Raw genomic sequence first — 21,701 nt, forward strand, 5'->3', positions numbered from 1 at the left:
CGATGCCGATGCTTGAAAGGATTTCGAAATGTTTGCTTGATGGTCAACATCACACACACACCCCTCTCTCTCTTTTCATCCCTCCATCCCTTCCTTCCTCCCGCCGGCCGCAGTATTGTTTGCTCATCTAGGACATCGCAGGAACAACCACGATCACACCCCACACGAACTGGAAGGACCTACGGGAATGAATGGAACTGAAAGCACGAAATGGACGGGTTGGAACTAAATCCGAACTGAGAGATTCCTTCTCCACAGAGCATTGACCATGCCGATGCGCCATGTCCCACTCCCACCTGCCTCCACCCCTGCAGGGCCCGTTTTTCGATACCCCCGCCTCATGTGATCAGCAAGAACCGATGGTCTTTTTTTTCTTCAAACAAGATCCACGCTCATGAATTTTGGTGGATGTTTGAAACATCCTATTGTGATATCTTGGTCAGTCACGAGAAATCATCACCCAAAAAAAGGGAAGTGACGGGAAGACGTCTGAATGAGTTTATATCACTTTCACAAAGGACAGCCGGGCATGCCATTGTCAACAAAACAACGGTCCGAACCCACGACGAACGGCACAGAACGAAAATTCGGCAAGTTTAAAAAAACCCTAAAACACCAACGTACGATTAATCCGGCAACGCCTTCTGTTTAGCGCGGCAAACTCCGTATTTCAATCACAAGAAAACTGCCGGACCACAAAGGACAATCGCGGCGGGCGAATTGAATTGAAAGAAAAACGAGAGCAGCAGCTACCATCTCCACGCGGCAGCGGCCGAAAGCAACAGTCATCATCCCGGCATGGTTCAGTTTTATCTTTTCTTCTGGTTCAAGTCATTGTTGGTTTGGGGTTGTGCCAATCCCGCAATTTTCTCATCTCCGCCCAACTGGCCGGGTATCCTCTTCTTCACCTGTCTCCATTCCTTTCTTCGCTGAAACTACACCGGTCAATATCGCACAAAACTGGAGTCTTTTCCTTTTTGAAGCTTTATTTACAAACTGAGAGATTTGATATTTCTCCTTATTCATGCCGTCGGTAGGGGGGGTTACGCGAGGCTGCAACGGTGCCTCTTTAGTGGCCAGTGGTAGTGTGCATGGTAGAGAGCTTGTCTCTTCGCAGACTTTTGGCCCGAAATTGTCTGCAATTTCAAAAATGAGCAGACCAAACTCTTTTCTGGCTAGGGGCTGACTCCATGTAAGCGCGGCTATTGGCTGGAGCTTGTACTCCACTGTTGCAATAATGCTAGCGTTATGTTCATGTCAGGCACCGTGCTGCACAGGATCGCGACATGCATCGCTAGCACGGCAACACTTTTTGGTTGAAGCTGGTGGGGGCGAGATCATGACTTTCCACTTTCTTGGCTTTCCCGTTCCGTTGTTGGTGTTGGTCGATGGTGTCATCGTGTGGTTTCTAGCCTGGAGCGCTGGGGTCTTTTTGCTTTGCTCTTTTCAGGCCGTGTCTTCAGTGGGAGATGCGCTACACTGCACTACTATGTACACTACAACCTGGAAGGATAAGCCAGACCACCTCCCTTACTCCGCTGTGCTAAACTCGGTCCTTTTTCGTTGCTTCGGACTGGAACTCAAGAAGCCACCCAATCTTTGCTTGCATACCGTTTTTGGTTTCTCATAATGCTTCGCTTCCCCCATTTGCCACGTTTTTTTTGTGGTTTACCCTTCGTCACGCAGCCCCTTCATCACTTTTCAATGTCCATCATCCTCGCCCTTGCGGGCCGCAAGTGCAAGATTTGAGATTTCGCTTGTTCTTTCTTTCGGGAGCGGTTTCAGATCATGACACGGCATGGCTCATGGAGTGGTATGGCGAATTCAGAAGTCTGAGACCCAAAAAGAAACCCAGAAAGAAGCCGGGCTGTCATGGAATTTCAGCGATTTCATGGATGTGTTCCTTGTCGTATTGACCCTCCCCCGTTCCTGGCTTTCGGGGTGAACGCCCACCCCGAATGACTTGCGTTCGGTTTCTGTTACAGAGTCAGTATTAGATATCCTGGCACACTGTTAAACCACCGCTTCAAGTTCCAAGAGATGTGCCGCGATATCGCATACAAGATGGAGGAGCGGGAGCAGGGACAAACGGCGAAACGTCTGCACACCCGCTCCGTCGTGTATATGCATACCTGCTGCGAAGGCAGCTTGGGATACACTTGAAAACAACTCTACGTATAAGCTCACAAGCAAGTGCCCTACCATCAACATCAAAGACTGCCTTCCTCTCATCTCATAACAGATACGAAACACGCTCAAAAAAGAGAGATCGGATGGTTTGAAATGAAACAACATGGGCAAAACGAAATACGCATTTCTTTGCCGTGTTATATTCAAGATCGCGCACCAGCTCCTGGCAAACCCCAACCCATTCATCTTTCCTCAACGATCGTTTCGGCCTCCCACATGCCAGCCATCGCGAAGGGGAAACCGAACCCAAGCGAAAGTTCGCTTAACTCTGGAAAACGAGGTATTCTAGAAGCCGGTTTCGAAGAAGAACAAGAGCGCAACTGAATCTTGAGAGATATGATATGATACGGGCATACGGGATCCCACGTCTACCCACATCCGGGCCACGGGCCACGAAACAACCACGGCAACCACGGCTGTAACGTTGGGCAAAATTGATAATTGACAAGAAGTCCAGTCCAGTTAGTGTTCCAATCGAATTTGCAAACTCATAAGGCACGGACGTTGGATTAATCAGGAACGTTGGTGCAAGTGCCCTGGCAAGCGTAGTACGGTGTGCACAGTACAGCCAAGGTGCCATTTTATTTTCTTTTTTTTGATCTCTTTTTGTTTTGTTTTTTTTGTTGCTTTTTCAGGGGCTTTTCCGTAACGGCTGAATTTTTCCGAGAACAGCAGGAAGGGAGTTCGGCACGGCCGAGTGGCCAATAATCCGTATCGATCGGTTGCCCGGCTTCTTTTTTGTCTGTCCTTGTGAAAAGGAAAAATACCAAAAAAAGGAAGGTCGGGAATTTGGAAGCGAAGCGAAGCGAGCGGACATGGAGCCTCACCTCTACACATCCTCATTCATTCGGTTTCATTTACACTACTACCTCTTTCTAGGCTATCCCCAGATTAGACTATTCCATGGACTGTGGGACTTGTGACTTTCGTTTTTTCTCCTCAGAATAGTATACCTTACCACGTTTTTACTGGGAAGGTCGTCGCGGAGATATGTAATATGAATGATGATGATATGATGCTGATGAGGATTCGCGTACTTTCGGTTTCGGATTTAATGGTGGTGGGTTTGGGGATTTACATCATAACTGGGAGACTGATGAGTTTCGGGTATAAAGGTGGACGGCGTGCCCAGTCTGATGTTCCGGTTCACCTGGCTGAGCTGGTCCTGTTGTGTTGTGTGAGTTGGCGGTCACCACGTTCAACTACACACTACATATCAAGATGATCTCTGACGAAGATCGAAGATGACTGACTACCCAGCGAAAGAAGCAGTCTTCTTCTGTTCCATTCGCTGATGCATCAGTTACTTTAGACCATACTCCCCTCTACCAACACAAGCCCCTGCCAAAGTCTTCGCTTGATCCCCCAAGTGCCGTCAAGCGCCCGCAGTGATATCGCACAAGAGCCTCCATGTACTGACATGACACCCGGCCGAAGGACTTCCTTCATTCGTAAACATCCGAGATGAAGAACAAAAGATAGAAAAATGCAGAACAATACGCACGATAAGTCCCTAGAAAAGTAAAAATATCAGAAGTATAAGTTAAGCAGATAACCAACCCCGACACCGGGCTCGTAGCTGAAGAGATTGGAGGCTGGAGCTCACAGCGCGGCATCATCGGCTGCTCCCGGTCAGCCGGTGTTGCTGAAAGCTGCAGGTTCACTAATCACTAAAAACGTTGTTTCATTGTTCATCGCTTGCCATGCTCGAGCCATGCAACGCTGCAGCCGTTCGTAGCTGAGCTAACAGCTCGCTTGTGAGAGGAGCTGTGAGGTGGTTGGCTACCTCTAGACACCCCTCAACGGGCCTGAACCGAACCGAGGTTGAATGAACGACACCAGTGACACCATAACATCACAAGCCAGTCACATTGGATATATGTTCACTAATCAGTAATTCCTGCATTTTGAGACGCCGACGTTAAAGTACTTATAGCTTGCTTCACGATATTGGAATATTGGAACCTTTGGTGGCATCTATTGCGACTGCATGAGACGAACGGGCAAGGGCGAAACCAGAGAAGACGAGATCAGAGAAAAGTGGTTATACCTAGGTAGAAAACGGAAGACAGCAACAATGGGTGGAGGAAGGATTGATGTGTACATGGACATTGGTAAGTTGAACCAAGGCCTGCTGTCACTTGAACTCACCTACCTACCTGGTTTAGGTAGAATAACAGAAACGTGGGTGTGCTTCTCATTATTCTCTTTGAGACGACTAACACACACTCTGCATACAATAGTGTCCCTATACAGCTACCTAGCCTTCCTAGACCTCCAACAAAATGGTGAACTTCTCAGGGCACACAATGTAGAGGTTGAGTGAGTCTCTCTCTCCGTGTTTTCCATACCATACAAGAAGAAAAGAAAAAAATGCTGATCCTGGTGACCACTCAACTAACCACCTGATTTAATCACTCTCTCCCTCTAGATTTCATCCTGTTCTTCTTGGGGCTATCGTCGTCGGCTCAGGTATGTGATGTTCCATGTTCAAGCCTATCCGCTGCTATACTCTACTCACCTTGACGTTGATGTGATCTAACGGCTGGTTCAAAAGGTAACAAACCCCCTTGGACCCTACCCGCCAAAGCCGTCTACTTCGCTCATGACGTCCGGCAGTCCATCGCCCGGTTTCCGGGGCTGGTTATCCAAACACCCAAGGACCTGATGGCTGTTTCCAAGAGTATTGTCGTATGTACAATCTCCTCGCCTTCGCTCCACCCTGACCTTCTCTCCTCCCATTTGCTCATCATCAGCCAAACTAACAAAAGAGAAACCAAACAGCCCAACCGCGCCCTCCACTTCATCAAATCCCACCACTCCCCTTCTACCTTCCTCACCATCTTACACTACTTCATGTATCTCTTCTGGTCTCCTCCCAACTTGGACCTGACGCTGCCGGAAAACGTGGCCAAGGCGTTGTTGGAGTGTCCGGAGGACTTTGATGGCTCTATTGCTGCTCAAAGTAGTGAAGGAGATCAGAAGAAGGAGAAGTTGTTCACAAAAGAACAAGTAGAAGAGATCATGAAGGGGACTGAAACACCCCAAATCAAAGACGCCCTGAAGAACACGACGCAGGAGGCCTTGAATAAGGGGGCGTTTGGGAATCCGTGGATCTGGGTTACTGACGAGAAAGGGAGGCAGGAGCCGTTTTTTGGGAGTGATAGGTATGCCCTGGTTTCATAATCTTTTGTTCCTTTGTTCCTCCTTCGAAGTGTATTTGGCAGAGAAGAAATCGTCGCTGGTTGATGGGGTTGATGCTGACTGACAACGAACTCGAAAATAGATTCCATTTCGTCTACAAGTTCCTTAGCTTGCCGTACCAGGATGTTACGCTTTTGCCTCCCGGTGGCAAGTTGGTGTTATCTGAGGGGGACGACACGGCCAAGCTGTGATGGGACCACCAGGAATTAGCTGTCGTGGATAGGTAGATGTTGACACTATTTTGGAGCTCGAGAGCATCTCAGATGGACGTGTGGAAGGGATATAACTGTTCGCGGATGAGGCTGTCTTTCTGACTGTGAAGGGAGGGACTGCGAAATGCGCTGTTAGATACCTACTGTAGGTAGGTAGGTATGAACTTCATGGGCTTGGACTTTTCTAGCGTAGCCGTTCGTGCCTTCTGTTTTTTGGGTTGGAGAGTTGAGTACCTCTATTGAAGTGGCCATGAAGGCAGGTACGGTAGTCAACTTGGAGGCGAATGAAATGACCTCAGGTAGTATACAATCAAGCAATGGGATCGCTGGCGTTCACATCGCCAATGCAGGCAGCTCGTGTTTCATCTGCCAATCTTTACCTTATATACCTAGAAATTCTAAAATCTTCTCCTCGCCCTAAGGATAATACTCGCCTTTTTCAGCATTCTCACCTGAGTTCTCCGGATCACTCACCGGGAACCACAACCAGATAGCACAATCGATCCTATAGACTCTCGACACCCGGGGAAAGACACTTATCATCGTCACGAGAACAATTGTCACAACCGCAACCACAAGACGGCCATCAGCACCATACCGATTAATGGCCTTGCCCACTCGACCTAGGAGCACCTGTCCTCTTAAGCCAACAACACTCTCAGAAAAAGACATCCAAGATATATCTAAAATGGATCACCACAACCACCATTTCGACCTCCTTCACTTCCCCGGCCAAAACCTCCACTACCACCGCCATCCACCCTCGCAACCGCTACCGCTCTCCTCCAAAACAAACCCAAAACCAATCGATACTCTCCGAGTCCTTCGTCGAGTGGCCGCCGCTACCACCGTCACGATCCCGCCGGTTACTAATCAATTTACACCAACTCCAACCACCACATCAACCACATCGGCCTTTTCAACTATTTTCACCACCACCAATCGAATACCCAGTACCACCACTCTCTCCTCAACATCCAACACACCCCCTAAAATCAACGCCACCTCTCAATCCTCCCACTCCACCGCCGCCTCCCGCCACGAAATTATCCTCCTAGCCCTCGGCATCTTCATCCTAGTGTCCCAATTAGCGCTAATCATCTGGGTCGGCGTCCGCAGACGGCGATTCTCCCTTTCTTCTTCCTCGGGTTCGGCTTGTGCGTATCATCACTGGCACAGGGAGAATTGCCCCAGGGAGTTGAACGGGTTGCAGTTGGATGGACGGGGGAGTGGTCTTGGTTGTGGGTCAGGATCAGGATCCGGATCAGGATCAGGAAGAGGAGGAGGAGGAGGGTTTGGACATTGGCATGAAAAAGGGGGAAAGTGTTTGTGGAAAGAAGCATTTGGGGAGAGTCCTTCCAGTCCGATGAGTTCGAAGACGATGGGGCTGAGGGCTAAAGAGGGTATGGAAGAGGAGGAAGACGGGTTGGAGAGTTCTTCTGGGTCTGAATTTGCGTATGACGGGGATGAGGGCGAGGGAGGGAGAGAGGGTATACGCAGCCGGGGCAACTCTGTTGTCATTGCTGGTGCGCACGAGCTTGTGGACAGGGTGAGGAAGAGGAGTAATAGCTTGGGCACGTTTCTCATGGGAATAGGGGTAGGAGAGGGACAGCATGTCGAGATGGTACCTGAAGAGCAGCAGAAGACAGCAACGAGGAAAAGGAGCAATACTTTTACGATGGGATTAGGGAGGAGGATCAGCGGTGGAGGTGAGATTGGCCTCAGAGAACGCAAAGGATCTGCTGCCACTGCCACTGCCACAACCATTGCCAGGGAAGGGAATACTGAGATGGGTGTTGGAAGGACGAGTGGGCTGAGTGCTGATTTGGGGAGATTGGGAGGAAAATTTGACGGGACTGAAGAACGTGATGGCGGCGGTGGTGGTAGTAAGAAAAGGCGTGGATCCTGGGTACAGGTTCTCAGGAGATTTTCTGGGCTGGGTTACCAACATGGAGTGCAAGACCCGGAGAAAGGAGGCTGTTGGTAATGCTATTCCGAGGGAGCTTGGAGATAAGGTTGCCGTGGTTGGATACCTGGTATGACTTAGAGCACCTCATTTTCTCAATTAAACTTCAGTTGTTGTGTTTGATTCAAGTCCTTGTCGAATGCTCGCTGGTGGACTGATGTTATCTCAGCCCACTCTCTTGGCCTGCTGAAGGTTCTCCATCAGCTTGAGTCTGTTGGGGTAGATAGTAAATAGATTGGTCTATTGTTCCTGTCAGTCGCTCGTCACACAAACCCGAACATCCACAGCAATCGCATGTCATCCACGCCCATCTCTCTGTCAGCTGTCTCCTACTCTATGTCGTTGAACGTTTTGGTTGTACACACAAAGGGAATAATCGCAGTCTCTTGCTTGTGGGGGGGAATCCGCGGCTCCGTCTCGTCTGTCTGGGTCTCTGGGTCTTTGGCGCATCATGACTCCTCTAGCATTGTGTCTTGTCTCTTTCGCTCTCCCCCGAACCTAAGAATGATAAGACATCCCTTTTCCCTTCGCCGTCTCCTCCAACACCGAGTACTCCGAATCAAGCTTTTTGATCTTCCTCCTCCTGTCAGTTCAATTGACCGGCTTAGGCCTGGGCACGGATTTCCCTGGCGGCCTGCTTCAGGCTGGTGTTGCACTCCTCATACGCGCGGCCGGCACCGAAACCGACGCCCACGAAGGCGGGCCACGCCCTCCGCTTGAAGATGAGGACGGAGAAGACGACACCGAAGCCGAGGCCGAGGGTGGACTTGATGAGGAGGTTGGAGAGGCAGCGGTCCCACTAGCGATTGGCACTGTTGTTAGCAAAGCCGGCACAGCGCAGATGAAGCTATCTAGAGGGGACCCAATGCGGGGCTTTGCGCCCAAGGCTGTGGGAGGTTTGTGTCCGAGGCCTGGAGCAATTGTGCGATGGGGGGAAGCTCACCTTCTCGTTGAGAAGGGCCTCGCTGACGGGACGCGTCATGGCGGTCGAGGGGGCAGCGGCCACGGGGGAAGAGGTCGAGTCGGACATGGTGATGATGTGTGGGTTTGGTGGTTTGAAGCTCTGCAGGCAAGAAAGTCAGAAGATTGAAGGCGCGCGAAATCGAGAAGTGGTTGGACGAGGCACAATGGTTGGTTGGAGCTAGGTTGTTAGCGAACTTTGCTTGGTCTGTTAAGCTCATAGACCTGAGACACGGCAGCTACAGGTCCTGCCCATAGCTGTACCTTAGCTATGACATAGCAGAGGCATAGCATGGACAGAACATGGACAGAACATGCCGACAGCTACCTGTCTCGAGCTAAGGCTTGATAGACACAGGCTTCGAGTTGAGATGGCAGACGGACATACAGACCTATTGTATATGCGTAGCGAGTGACCTCTGGACGAGGGTGGAGCAGCAGACGAAGAAAGATGAACACGCGACCTTCAAGTGTTAGCAGCAGACGTCGATGATGTTATTTTCCCTCGGGAGATGTTCCCAGCGCAGGCCCGGCGAGGGAGCGGATTGCGGATGGACCCCAGCAAGTGCCAATTGGTGCCTTTGTCCTTCGTCGGCTGTCTCCGTCGTCACCCGAAGGCGGTGACCAGCTCTCAAGTCTTGGCGCAATTGATTTCCCTGACAAGAGTGGGTCCCGGGCCAGAATTGGGACGGCAGAATCCTGGGAAATTTTGGAGATGGCGCTGGGGCGGTCAACAGTAACACAGCTACACCTTCCACTAACACTTCAGTTGGTCAAGCATCACTCTTTCTCGGTTTGTCGCATTATGCATTTTGGCTTTTAAGATACCCAATTTCTACTTCAAAAATGGGTGTGAAGAGCGCAGAGTCTCAGGTAAGTTAACGTCGCTTCACATTGACAGCTTACTGTACCACCCCAGCCAAAGAAAACACTTCCACTAACACCACCGCCACTACCACCCATAGACAGGCGAGGTCGCCCTCATCAAGGCCATCCGCGCACTCGACGGTAACAGCGCCGACACCATCGGCCAAAGACTCGAGACAGTATGGAACACATTATCGAAACACAGGGGAGGTAGCTTCCATGCTGCCGAGGAAATGCTGCTGCGATGGCTCCTCAAGAACATGTCTGGATCCGCCCCCATCAACGACCAAGTCCGACGCTTTCCCCTATCATGGAATATCATGGGCGCAGTTTTTGCCTGGATCCCACTCTTTTCCCTAGCGAAGTCGCTTGCCGACCGACGATTCATTGCCGTCCTGCAACAGACACTCAAGGACATCTCGACACCACAAAGCAAGAAGGGAGACTCAGATGTCGAGATGAAGGATGCTACATCAAACGAAACTGCGCAGAACTCGAGGAAACGAAAACGGACAACAGCCGCCAAATTCGATCTCAGTAGTCAACAACAAGTCGCAGGATGCCTACAAACCGCCGAGGCTGTCTTCGAAGCTCTCCGAATCCTTCTATCTCGATGCGACATCAAGTCAACCGACGGGCTGCCGAGCAATCGTATGGGTGCCGAACACATCAAGTCGCTCTTCTCTTCGTCTGCTTCGGATGTTATGCAGATTCTGGTGCCAATTCTTTCCATCTGCAATCTTGCCGCGAAAAGCGATGAGCTCGAGTCGTCCAAGGAACAAAGCACATGGATGTCCACTTTCTATACCCTCTGGGACCTCCATCTCCAAGGTCCCGAAGATGCTTCGGCCGTCGCTGTCTCGCTGTCTGGCTTGGGCGCCCATCTCCTCAGCAGACTGACGGCCACACCGCGCCACCCTTCCCTTACTATCGACGCCACCGTACAAGAGCAATGGGCCCGGGACCTCCGTCGCTTTCTCACACGAAACATGATCCTCCCTGCACGAGCGGCCTTCCTAAACAACCGGGCTCAGGATGTCATCCAAGTCGCTACCCAGATGTCCTCCGACTTCGCCTCTACCAACTACCCCGTTCTCTTCGACCTCGTCACCAGGGCACCGCGTGTGCTAAGCGAAAAGGCGACAAAGAAGGATTATGAGGAATGGATACAGGCTGTTTTTGATGGTATCCTGGCAGCTTTGAAGGGTGCCGACGCCAGCAAGAGCCAACCTGCTGTTGAAGCTGTCCTGGAAATGGCGGCAGACCAGCAGCTGCCTCTATCAGCCGAGAGCCTGCGCTCTGTGTGCAAGGCATATGGGCTTCAGGGGGATAAACTCAACTGGAAGCTCCACCTTTCCATCGCTAAGCTAAACCCGGATGTGTTCTTGGTTACGCAAGAAGGACAGGTCCTTCTTGACCAAGCTCTCGCGCACACTTTCTGCACTAAGGAGAAGGAGGCGGAGAAGTTTGATAAGGCGACCGAGTTCCTCATCCATCTAGTCAATGGCCATGCTCGGGCTCGCGACCTGCAGGGATTCATCAAGACATGGCTAACGTACCTTGACAAGAACGAGCTGAGCGGGTTCCCTTGGACAAGTGGCCAACTGGCGAATGCCGTGGCGAAAACCGTTGAACAATCTCTTACTGTTGGTCAGTTAGTGGATATTCTTAGCTGGGTCGACGGGCAAAAGACAAAACAGAAGGGTGTTAAGTTGGTTATTCTTGCGGCTATCGCAAACGGACTGTCCCTGGAAGCATATATTGATGCTGCCAACATGCGCACGCTTGAAATCGCCTCCAAGGAAAAGTTTGACAAAAAGGAAAAGTCCGTCATCTCTACAGCTCGGTGGACTGTTGCTGAAAAGGCCATCAGCCGGGCGACTGTAGCAGATGCCAAGTCTGTCTGGGGAAGCATTCACTCGAACCTGAAGACTACGCTCAAGCGTTCGGAAACATATTCTCCAGAGGCTTTTGCTGCATTCAAGTGTTGCGCGGCAGCTTGGGTGAAGCTTGCTGATGATGACGAGGCAGCCTCTCTGACCAGCTCGTTTGTTGACAAGCTAGACAAGAAGGATGATACCAAGGGTACCTCCAAGGGCGACGAGAGCTCTGTTAGCAAGAGTTCCTACACGACTTGGATACTTGAAGGGTGCCCTCACCTGGTCAGCCTTTTGACAAAGAGGCAATCCGCTTTCCCACCAACACTAATCAGCGCCCTTACTCCCTCTGAAAAGGACGAAAGCCGAACCCTGGACAGCGCTCAAGTGTTGGCCCAACAGATCTTGGAGAATCAGAACATTGTTGGCAACGAGAAGGTTATTGGTGGGCTGGTTGATAAGACCATTTCACTCATCGAGACCCCCAAGGGCCTGGAGTCTCTGATTGTGGCAAGAGGCGCGATACAGCTTTTGCTCGAGGTGCCTATGGAGGCATTAACCAGACAACAGAGGGAGTCTACCATGAAGAGGCTGATCTCGCAGGCCAAGAAGGTTGTGGACAAGCCCAAGCATGTTGATGCGCAGTATTGGTCACTTGTGCTGAGCTTGATGACCAAGCTCATGTCAAAGCCTACATTCTACGAGGATATGAAGTTCGACGATCTGGAGACGACTGGCAGGTGTATCCGGAAGATCTACAAGAAGTCCGAAGAAAAGGGGTCAACGGAGACAATCCTCCAAGAGCGTGAGGACTACCGTCTCTTGGAGGCGTTGGCTACGTCAACCATACGGTATGTCGAACACGAAATCGTCTGCTAGTGTGGTGCACTAACACGAGAACAGACAGATGTGTATTGCCTACCCCGAGGAGCGTGAAAAGGCTTACATCGCCAATGCCTTGACCGTGCTCAAGTCCGGCTTTGAAGAAGCCTACGTCGCCCCCCGTCTCGTTTTGCTGCGTGCGTTTATCTCCGTGGTCAAGGAGAACGAAAAGATTAAGGATGAAGCAGACTCTCTTAACCTGCTCGCTACAGTCAAGCCCATTATTACGTCCAAGAAGTGGCGTGGAAAGAAGCTGCTGCCCTTGCTGCTGGCTTTGGGAGCCACAGATGTCCTAGAACCCAAGGATGTCAAGAAGAAGTTCTCTTCTGCAGTTGATACCCTGCTCAAGGCTAGCAACTGGCTTCTTGAACATGGCTACCAAGCTGGCTGGGAAGTCCGCACCTTCATCGCCAAGCATTTCAGGGAAGAGCTGGGCGCACCTCTTCAGATCGTCACCGGCGCTCAAGCGACAGCCGATGACAGTGAAGAAGAGGGCAACGATGCCGAGAAGCTAGGCTCGGTGACCGCAGCCTTTGAGAAGCTCTCAGTGCTGGAGTATGTCGATGTGGTAGTCAGCAGCGTTGACGAAGACACCAAGCTCGGTTATCTCAAGGAGCTCCTCATTGGGGAGAGCGAGACCTCTGACGGCAGCAGTCGCCTCCTTATCGTGGAGAGGCTGATCCAGCACATCAGCGGCACTCGCCCACCTGTCCGCGACGACTCCTCGCAGGGACACTTCGATCTAGCCCAGGCCCACACTCTTCTCTGCAGCAGGCTTTCCCACGCAACCGACTCCCCAGCGCAGTTCATCCAGATTGCCAAGATCGTCCACCTACTTCTCGACAAGAAGGCCAACTGCATGACCCAGTGGAACATCGACTCAACCCTCAGCGCCGTGTCCGCCATCGCTTCCGACGTCTCGTCTACCACCATGCTCACCACCACCCCCAAGACCTACGAATCCCTCTGCCACCTCGTCGAGATCGTCATCAAGCGCCACAGAAAGCGTCTAGACGGACACTTCCACATCTTGATCCCTGCCCTACAATCCCTCCTCCGCCGACTCATCTCATCCGCCTCCTCCACCTCGACCGCCCCTTCGCTTTTGTCGGACTCAACAAAGGAACGCCACGCCAAGCTTTTGTCGAGGCTCCTGACGCTCATCACTGAACCGACCGTTGCTTCGGTCTCTTCCCGCTCCAACACTTCGGCCACCACCAAGGATACTGAACATCACAACTACCAACACCAACCCCTCGACAGCGAAAAGGACAAGGCCAAGCGCTACGCCGGCCAGCACATGTATTTGGTGCTGATGGCGTACGTGAAGCTGCAGCTGGAGTTTGTGGTGCCCCTGGTGGTGAGGGAGCAGCTGGAGACGGGCATGTTTAGTATTGTGGATATCACGCCGGCGGAAGGGGAGTTGAGGATCATGAATGATGGCATGGATCCAAGTGGACGGGTGATTTTCAGGGAGATGTATAAACGGTGGGAGAGGTTTGGGAAGTGGTCGGGTGTGTGAGGTGGGGTTAAAGAAGGTAATTTGGGAGTTGAGCAGGTCAGTCAGGCAGGGTACGGTTTGGAAAGGTGTTGTTCTTGTTGTTGTGAAGATATTGTATATGTGTGTAAATATAGAAAAGATACCAATTTTAGTAACCTATCCTAACCTGGAATGCCTTTTGCTTTTGCTTTGGGTCGCTTATGATATACCTGAATGAAATGATACCTTTGTATCGCCTTCAAATATTCTATATCCTTGAATGTCCTTAATGTCCCGATGATCTTCGCTTCGTTCAGCTGCTAGAACCACCTCCCCTCTGCTCCTGTAACCTCTGCCACTCCCTAGCAAACTCCCTCATGCCCCCCTCACCCGCCATACTAGCATCCACCACATCCTTTGGCATCTTATGCGCCGAGTATTGCGGTGAGCTGAAGTTGTACGCAGCCGGATCATCCTGCTCCACCAGCCTCAGCTCAACCTCGTACTCCTCTTCGTGCTCATCATCCGTCGTCGTCTCATCATCATCAAAGTGATTCTGCTCGTTGTCGTCCTCCTCTTCTGGTTCCGTAAAGTTATCATCTCCCCCAGCAGCAGCAGCAGCAGCAGCTCCCGTGGCAGAAAACCGTAACCTCACCGTCTCCTCCTTCTTTTCTGGTGTTGACTCCGCCGTCCCCAACACAGGCATCTTGACCTCCGCCTCCAACAACTCCTCCCACCCAAACAAAATCGTATCCGTCCGCGGCGCCCACGGGTTAATATCGATCAACCTCGCCCTCGCCAATCTGCTTCTAGCCTCCGAAGTTTCATCATCGTCACTCTCAGAGTCTGACCGGTATGCCGCCTCGGGGATATACACGTCAAACACAAACGACGAATCGGGAAACGTGTACTTGAGCTTGGTGTTGAAGAGCTCGCGACAACGCGCGATGATGGCCGGCCGCAAGCTGCGCAGGAAAGCGTAGTAGTTAAGATCTCGCTGGGTGATGGCGATGAGGTTGCGGTCCTTGACGAAGCAGCGGAACTCGAGAGACGGGAGCGGAGAGAAGAAGGAGCGGAGGACGAGAACGGGGGTGAAGCCCTGGGGCTGTTGTTGCTGCGCTTGCGCCGCCGCCGCCGTCGAGGAGGGGGATTGTGGGGTCGTTGTCGTCGAGGGAACGCAGTCGTCAAAGGCGTGATCGAGATCGTGGCTGATGAAGGACGAGGACTTGAGGAGGATGTAGACGTCGTTGGCCGAGGTGCATTTCACCGTGTTGGGGTGGCGCGAGATCCAGGTCGCGTCCTTGGGCGAGGACCAGTTGAGCTTGGGGGCAGCGGCGCCGCCGAGGGCCTTGATGGCTGCGTTGATGGCATTGTGCAGGTCGGGGAAGCGCTTGTTGGGGGGCAGCTTGGCGGGCGTGGAGTCCTCGTCGTCCGAGTCCGAGTCGTTGTCGGCGTCGCCGGGGTTGCGGGGAGGAGCGGGTATCTCGGAAGAGGGGACGGTGGGCTCCCAGTCGTCATCGTCGTCAGAGTCGTTCTCGTTGCCCGGCTCGTCGTCAGCCAGGATGATGCCGTCTTCGCGGATGTACGAGATGAACTCGCGGCTAAGCGGGATCACGCGCGAGCGGATGCATGAGGTGCGGTACTTGGGGAACCAGTAGTCGTAGGAGCAGTGGAGGATGTGGTCCCGCGTGACGGGAGGGAAGGTGATTTGGCCATCTTGTTGCGGCGCGTTGGCGGCTTCTAGGATGCCATCGAGAGCAGGCATGGTGGAGGTGTTTGTTCGAGGGGGTTGTTGAGGGGGTATCACGTCCGGATGATGTGTTCGGAGTTGCGCAAGAGGTCCGTCGTCAAGGTCGCTGCGGGGCAAATGTTGAACAAACTGTGGAAGATCCGGGCGATCCACCTGCGCAAAGGGACTTTTCCTTCTGCAAAGAAAATCGCACCCCGCAGGGTCGAGAATTCGAGAACGTCAGTGCCCCGCTCGCTGGGTGACCCCACATGTTAAGCTGGATCCACAATTCTGCCGGCGCATTCCAACCCCAACTCCAACTGCGAACTGTTGATAGCCTTTCACCGCCTTCAGTGAGCGCTACCTCGATTGATCACCGCCCAGGACTGGCCAACTGCTTTTCTTCCCGTTACATCATCATCATCATCATCAACAACAACACCAACAACAACATCATATCCCCGAAGCTGACCAACAATGTCCGACAACGTCGGTCTCTCCACGCCGCGTGGTAGCGGTACCTCTGGCTATGTCCAGCGTAACCTCGCCCACTTCCGCCCGCGCGACAACTACCAGTCCTACCCGCCCAAGGACTTTGACAGCCTAAAACACCAACCGCGCCAGCCAGACAAGGGCCTTCTCGAGCACGATCGCAAGCGTGAAGTCGAAGTGAAGGTATTCGAATTGCGCGATAAGTTGGAAGAAGAGGGGTGAGTTGGCTCTGGACCCATCTCCAGCACCTGCTCCTTGCTTGCTAACACCGGTGGCAGCATCGAAGAGGATGAAATCGAAACCCGTTGCGACGAACTTCGCCAGAAACTCCTCGCCGAAATGGAGCGCAATCAAAACAGTCGCGGTGCGCCCACCGGCCCCCGCAAGAACTTGAAGATGCACCAGGTCCACGAACTAGCCGACGCCAAGATCAAGGAGAGCGAGCGGTTGCGCCAGGCGCTGAAGATTAGCCGGGACTACCAAGAGGGAAGCCACTGGAAAAAGCAGGAGGAGAGGCTGAAGGGTGCACTTGAGCGGGAAGCAAATGGTGACAGCAGCAGCATGCCGCCCCCGCCTGCACCAAGTGGGCCCTCTGGTGGCAATGACCGTGGTGGCGATCGTGACCGTGGTCGTGGTCGTGGTTTTGGTCGCAGGGATAGGGACGAGGGCAGACTCAACTCTAGGGAGCGCCGCGCTCCTCCCAGGGATTGGGACAGGCCGCCAACTCCGAGAGGAAGGGGTGGAAGAGGTGGAAGAGGAGGGAGGGATAGGGAGGTTGACAGCTATCGGGGCGCCGCTGGAAGGGACAGGAGCAGGAGCAGAAGCCCCATCAGGGAGAGAAGTCGTACGAGAAGCCCAGTCAGGGATACGGGCCGATCCAGAAGTCCGGTGTCGGAGAGGAGCCTAAGCAGGAGCAGAAGCCGCAGCGGGAGCTACAGTCGGAGCCGGAGCCCACCCCGTAGAAGGGCTGCGGACAACCAGGATCGCAGCCTGAGCCGGAGCAGGAGCAGGAGTTACAGCCGGTCTCCGGATAGGGATCGGTATCGGGAGAAGTACAGGGATCGGGACGACCGCGATTAGCTTGGCGACTGAGAAAGAGTTTCGATTGGGCTGGGCCATTCACAATTAAGCGAGAAGAAAAACGACATGAGTCCGAATCAATTACACAAGGAAGCGTTCCAGGGCTCGCGGTGTCCACATTAGGAGTCACGGCGTTTGATTCGGATGAGAACTTAATAAAGGGCGAATCGAAACCAATTTCAGCTAGGGCAAAAGTTGGCAAAAGCATCGGCGTTTAGGTAAAATATGAGGGCGCTGTCCCTGTGAAGACGAATTATTGTGTGTTATCACTTATTCATTAATCTCAGTTATTCTCTAGTCTGGCCAAACGGACATTGACCTCGGCATTGCTTGAATTATAAGGAAACGAGGAGGTTTTCGAGCGAGATGAGTACCAATCATTTTCCACAGAGAGATGACCGAACTGGTGTGAAGACGAAAAGCACATGCGATTTCAGGTGACTTCCAACTCGCTCAACAACCTGTACGTTAGCTGTCAAGCTACATGATCTTCGAAATAAATCAAATACAGCACTAGCTGTGTAGTTGGAGTACTTCAAGGTACTAATTCAACAACTCGAGAGGGAGGTAAAAGGACAAATTGGGCGCGCAGTATAAGCCCTGGTCGTAAATACACTACTGCACGTCATCCAACACACTACCAGATCACGCTGCAGTAGACTTGTAGAAAGCGGGTGAGCTAGCTATAAGTGATTGAGACTGGTTGTAAATTATTGGGTGAAAAAAAATAAGGGGACGACGAGGTGGTGGTCTTGATGCCTCTCCTACCACCGATTACTTCAACTGCATGCCCTGTTGGGTCTACATCAATAATACATACTTTTACCGAATATCGATAGCAAAGTCAATTTAGCGACTTTGCTCCTGCCCTGAAGCACGTCCGGGATCCAGTGGTTTACGGCGCGTCATGCAATGTACTGCTGGCGGCTCTGTCCCTGGGCCTCCCCGCCGTTGACAACACCTCCACCCCACCATAGTTTGGAGACATCAACATCATCAACAAGCACTGTTCTTCACATCAACTATATAGCCCACTCATTTCCGGGCCACACCTAATGGTCCAGTGACTCATATGCCCCGTTCACAGATAGAACTGGCTACAATTCCAACATGCCAGAATTTGAGAACAAGGGTCCGCAAGGTGCAAATCGCGACGGCGAAATGGAGCCCAGGACCGGACCTCAGCCGCTTTCGCACCGACGACCTGGGCAGCGAGTAATCAAGAGCAATAGCGTGAGCGCCGCGCTTCATGACTACCTCCACAACAACCCTGGGGGGTTCGATATGCGCTTTTATGCCAGGCGGTATGGCGTTTCGGTTGGCAGTCTTACAATGAGACTGTGGAGGGAGAAGAGGAAGAAGAAGAAGGAGGATGATGCAACTGAGGCTCTGGACAGTGATGAAGAGACCATGGAAGTTTCAAGGATTGAGGCACCGGCAGCGTTAGCAAGGCCAACAACGACAACAAGACCAGAGCGACACAGTCTCACATTTCCCATTCCCAAGCCAGGCAAGAAAGCCTCTCGAGAAGCCGTAGAAGCCGCCTTTGACGAATACCTTCACAGCAGTCCCCCGGTGTCTGGCCTTGACATCGCTAAAAAGTACGGTCTACATCCAAGCACCATGAACAAGAGGATAGCTTCGACGAAGATCTCGAAGGACGTTGCTAGAAGTGCTGGGGATAGCGGAAAGAAAACCAGGAGCGGAAGGGCAAACAACTTGAGGAGTAATCCTCCGAGTTCACGTCGACAACAAGAAGCCGGAGTCAAGCCTGGTATTCCAGGCAAGAGCATCCCGCCGCCGCCGCCACCACTACGACCACCACCAACAGCAGCAGTACCGACACCAGCACCAACCTCTGCAAGTGGACCAAAACAAGCCAGAAGTCTATCCACACTAAGAGCAAGAGTAGATCGCATCAACTCTGCCATGGAGTACATCATCCAAAATCCCGGTCATTGTTACAAGCACGTCGCCAAAAGATTCGGCGTGGGTCGTCGGACGCTCTTCGGTAGGGCTGCTAAGTTGAGAGCAGCCGGTATCAATGTCCCATCCTCAACGATTCCAGGAAGGATGCCAGCAAAGCGGGACACCTACATTACTACTGGTAGTAGTAGTAGTAGTAGTAGTAGTAGGCATGGAGATGTACAAGTCCAACAACAACAACAACAACAACAACAACAACAACAACAACAACAACAACAACAACAACAACAACAACAACAACAACAACAACAACAACAACAACAACAACAACAACAACAACAACAACAACAACAACAACAACAACAACAACAACAACAACAACAACAACAACAACAACAACAACAACAATTACAACGACAACAGCCCAGTGGAGGCTCAGCGGAAGAGGCAATAGCAGCAGTAATCAAAGTCAGAAGCAGCACAAGCCAACGGCCACGACAGGATCAAGGACAAGGCGAAAGTCAGAAACAGGACCCGACAGAAAAGAAGAAGAAGAAGAAGAAGGAGAAGGAGAGCGCGTCACCGCCACGACCACAACCACAATCACATCAAGAGCGAGACCGAGGACGAGGTCTAGGTCTCAGAAGCAGCAGCCGAATCAAAGCCGCCGCACAGACAAGCGTGAACGCCGGGGTTAGCAGTAGCAGCAACAGCAACAGCACCAGCAACAGAAACAGCAGCACCAGCAACAGCAGCACCAGCAATGGCAGCAGAAGCAAAGAGAAAAGTAACAACAACAACAATAACCCTTCAGACTACATGTCCAGAGCTGAGCGATGCGATGCTGCCTGGGAGGAGTACCTCTGCAGCAATCCGCGGCCGAGCCTCTTCTATTTTGCGAGAAAGTATGGAATTCACAAGAGCACCTTGAGCGCGAGGAAAGGCGCTTTGAAGAAGCAGGGGGTGGATGTTGATCTGTTGTTGCCGAACTCTGCTAAAGCCAATACTAATGGTAATGCTTTTGCTAATGGGGCCGGCAGTGGAAGGATGTCAAAGGTTGTGGACTTGATGAGCGACTCTGACTTGGACTCGGACTTGGAGGAATCGGAATCGGAATCGGAATCGGGTTCGGAGGCGGAGGATGGTGGTGACCATGAGATCATTGACGCTGAGAGTAACGTCACCTCACCTCCGTCGTCGAAGCTAGTATTGGCACGACGTCAAAGTATGCAACTGTCTGATATCCAGGAACGATACCTGGTGAACTGGTACCTTCGCGAAGAGTCACTAGGGAGAGGAGCACCGAGTCGTGGTAAACTGACTAGCATGGCGTTATCGTTGTTATTTGATGGGCAGGAAGTGGATTTGGACCTCCAGGATGAGGAATGGTTGGGTATTTTGATTCAACAGTTTCTGGAGCGGAATCCGGATATCAAATTGATGGTTGGAAGGGCAGAGGGTGGAGATGGGATATGGGGTGAGGAGGTAATGGTGGGGCTTGTGCTAGCACAGAAGATGAGGAAGCCCAAGGATGGCGTGAGGATGTTATGGGGACCAACAGCTGCTGAAGCAGCAGCGGCAGCAGCGGCGATGGGTTACATCTCTGACGAGAATGATGACGAAGGTGATTGGGAAGACGAAGAAGAATCCGATTCCGAGCAGAGCGAAAGTGATGAATCAGTCTCTGACTCCGAAGACTCCGAAGACTCCGAAGAAGACGACTCCGACTCCGACTCTGATCCTGACTCTGACTCTGACACCTCGACCAGCACCTCAAACGACAATCCCTACAACCAAGCCTTCGTCGAATCCCTCTTTGTCAAACTCGAGTCCACACCCTCTCCGCCTCTACTATCACCGGCAGCGACAAAAGGCGGACACAAACATAATAACCTTCCAACACCCCAATCCTCCTACGACATCCAACAACATTATCTCTCTGCTCTATATAACTCACAATCAGCGACGCAGACAGCTCAGATTGTCAAAACCCTGTGCATCAAAACCGGCAAGGCTCTGGACCTCAAGAATTCTGCGCTGGAAGCCTTAAGGGAGAAAGCGGACCGGTTGGAGAAAGAGGCCGGGGAGTTGAAGAAGGCCATACTAGAAATCACGGCGGCGGCGGCGGCAGCGGCGGCGGGAAAGCATGATGGTCTTCTTCTTGATCCTAGCCCTGATCCTGGTTCTAGTCCTTCTCCTCTGGGGCTGTCGTTTTCCGAGGAGCGACATGAACAGGAGAAGCAGCAACTACAGCAAGAGGGGCAGGAAGGAAAGAGGTCATCGTCGTCAGGAAGCATAAACATGAGTTCTGTCAGCGATGTAGATGTAGAAAGGGAGATTTTGGAGAGGGCCACCACCACCACCACCACTGATAAGGGACTAAGGGCATCGCCGTCGTCGATAATACCTCCTCCCGAACTGGAAGAGGCAAACTCAATGCAAGAGAGTTTGCTCGGTGGAAGTAACGAAGCGGGTGGTCAAGGAAATGGAGAGAGTGAAAGTAACTGTGAAAGTGGCTATGACAATGAGCACAAGGGAAGCGACACTAAACGCCCAAGTTTTCTCACTGATGATACCTCAACAATAGTGTCGCATGACAACAAAAGCAGGAAACGGCGTCGCATGGTCGATATAGAAATTGTGCTTGAAGCCAAGAAAATGTTTGGCTTTGCTGCTCACGATGAAAGCATAGGGCCATGGACAGGGGCATACACAATCGGGCCTGGGGCGCCCGGGAAGAAGAGGAGGAGGATCACGGAGCGGAACAGCTAGGCAGGCAGGGGGTTCGTTCTCATGTCACGATACCTCTAGACTAGTGTAGCGCATATTAGCAGTA

The 21,701-nt window shown here is 52.1% G+C and overlaps 6 protein-coding genes across 6 annotated transcripts; 4 read left to right on the forward strand and 2 right to left on the reverse strand.

Moving 5' to 3' along the window:
- Positions 1–4,267: 4,267 nt before the first annotated feature.
- On the forward strand, positions 4,268–7,593 carry NEUTE1DRAFT_81209 (uncharacterized protein; the record flags this gene model as incomplete). The annotated part of the gene is made up of 7 exons (XM_009852354.1): positions 4,268–4,308; positions 4,405–4,512; positions 4,622–4,662; positions 4,748–4,881; positions 4,975–5,357; positions 5,477–5,538; positions 6,440–7,593. The coding sequence occupies 7 exons, from the start codon at positions 4,268–4,270 to the stop codon at positions 7,591–7,593; spliced, it is 1,923 nt and encodes a 640-aa protein (XP_009850656.1).
- An 87-nt stretch (positions 7,594–7,680) lies between these two features.
- NEUTE1DRAFT_116856 (uncharacterized protein) lies at positions 7,681–9,049 on the reverse strand (the record flags this gene model as incomplete). Its single annotated transcript, XM_009852355.1, has 3 exons — positions 7,681–8,371; positions 8,516–8,635; positions 8,925–9,049. The coding sequence occupies 2 exons, from the start codon at positions 8,600–8,602 to the stop codon at positions 8,177–8,179; spliced, it is 282 nt and encodes a 93-aa protein (XP_009850657.1).
- A 329-nt stretch (positions 9,050–9,378) lies between these two features.
- NEUTE1DRAFT_129470 (uncharacterized protein) lies at positions 9,379–13,731 on the forward strand (the record flags this gene model as incomplete). The annotated part of the gene is made up of 3 exons (XM_009852356.1): positions 9,379–9,405; positions 9,498–12,127; positions 12,180–13,731. The coding sequence occupies 3 exons, from the start codon at positions 9,379–9,381 to the stop codon at positions 13,678–13,680; spliced, it is 4,158 nt and encodes a 1,385-aa protein (XP_009850658.1).
- A 119-nt stretch (positions 13,732–13,850) lies between these two features.
- NEUTE1DRAFT_81220 (uncharacterized protein) lies at positions 13,851–15,471 on the reverse strand (the record flags this gene model as incomplete). Its single annotated transcript, XM_009852357.1, has 1 exon — positions 13,851–15,471. The coding sequence occupies one exon, from the start codon at positions 15,401–15,403 to the stop codon at positions 13,952–13,954; it is 1,452 nt and encodes a 483-aa protein (XP_009850659.1).
- A 326-nt stretch (positions 15,472–15,797) lies between these two features.
- Positions 15,798–17,219, forward strand: NEUTE1DRAFT_121954 (uncharacterized protein; the record flags this gene model as incomplete). Its single annotated transcript, XM_009852358.1, has 2 exons — positions 15,798–16,077; positions 16,138–17,219. The coding sequence occupies 2 exons, from the start codon at positions 15,845–15,847 to the stop codon at positions 16,937–16,939; spliced, it is 1,035 nt and encodes a 344-aa protein (XP_009850660.1).
- An 881-nt stretch (positions 17,220–18,100) lies between these two features.
- Positions 18,101–21,637, forward strand: NEUTE1DRAFT_81221 (uncharacterized protein; the record flags this gene model as incomplete). Its single annotated transcript, XM_009852359.1, has 2 exons — positions 18,101–19,090; positions 19,289–21,637. The coding sequence occupies 2 exons, from the start codon at positions 18,101–18,103 to the stop codon at positions 21,635–21,637; spliced, it is 3,339 nt and encodes a 1,112-aa protein (XP_009850661.1).
- Positions 21,638–21,701: the final 64 nt, after the last annotated feature.

This window comes from Neurospora tetrasperma (genome assembly GCF_000213175.1).
Source record: "Neurospora tetrasperma FGSC 2508 unplaced genomic scaffold NEUTE1scaffold_3, whole genome shotgun sequence".
NCBI lineage: Eukaryota > Fungi > Ascomycota > Sordariomycetes > Sordariales > Sordariaceae > Neurospora > Neurospora tetrasperma.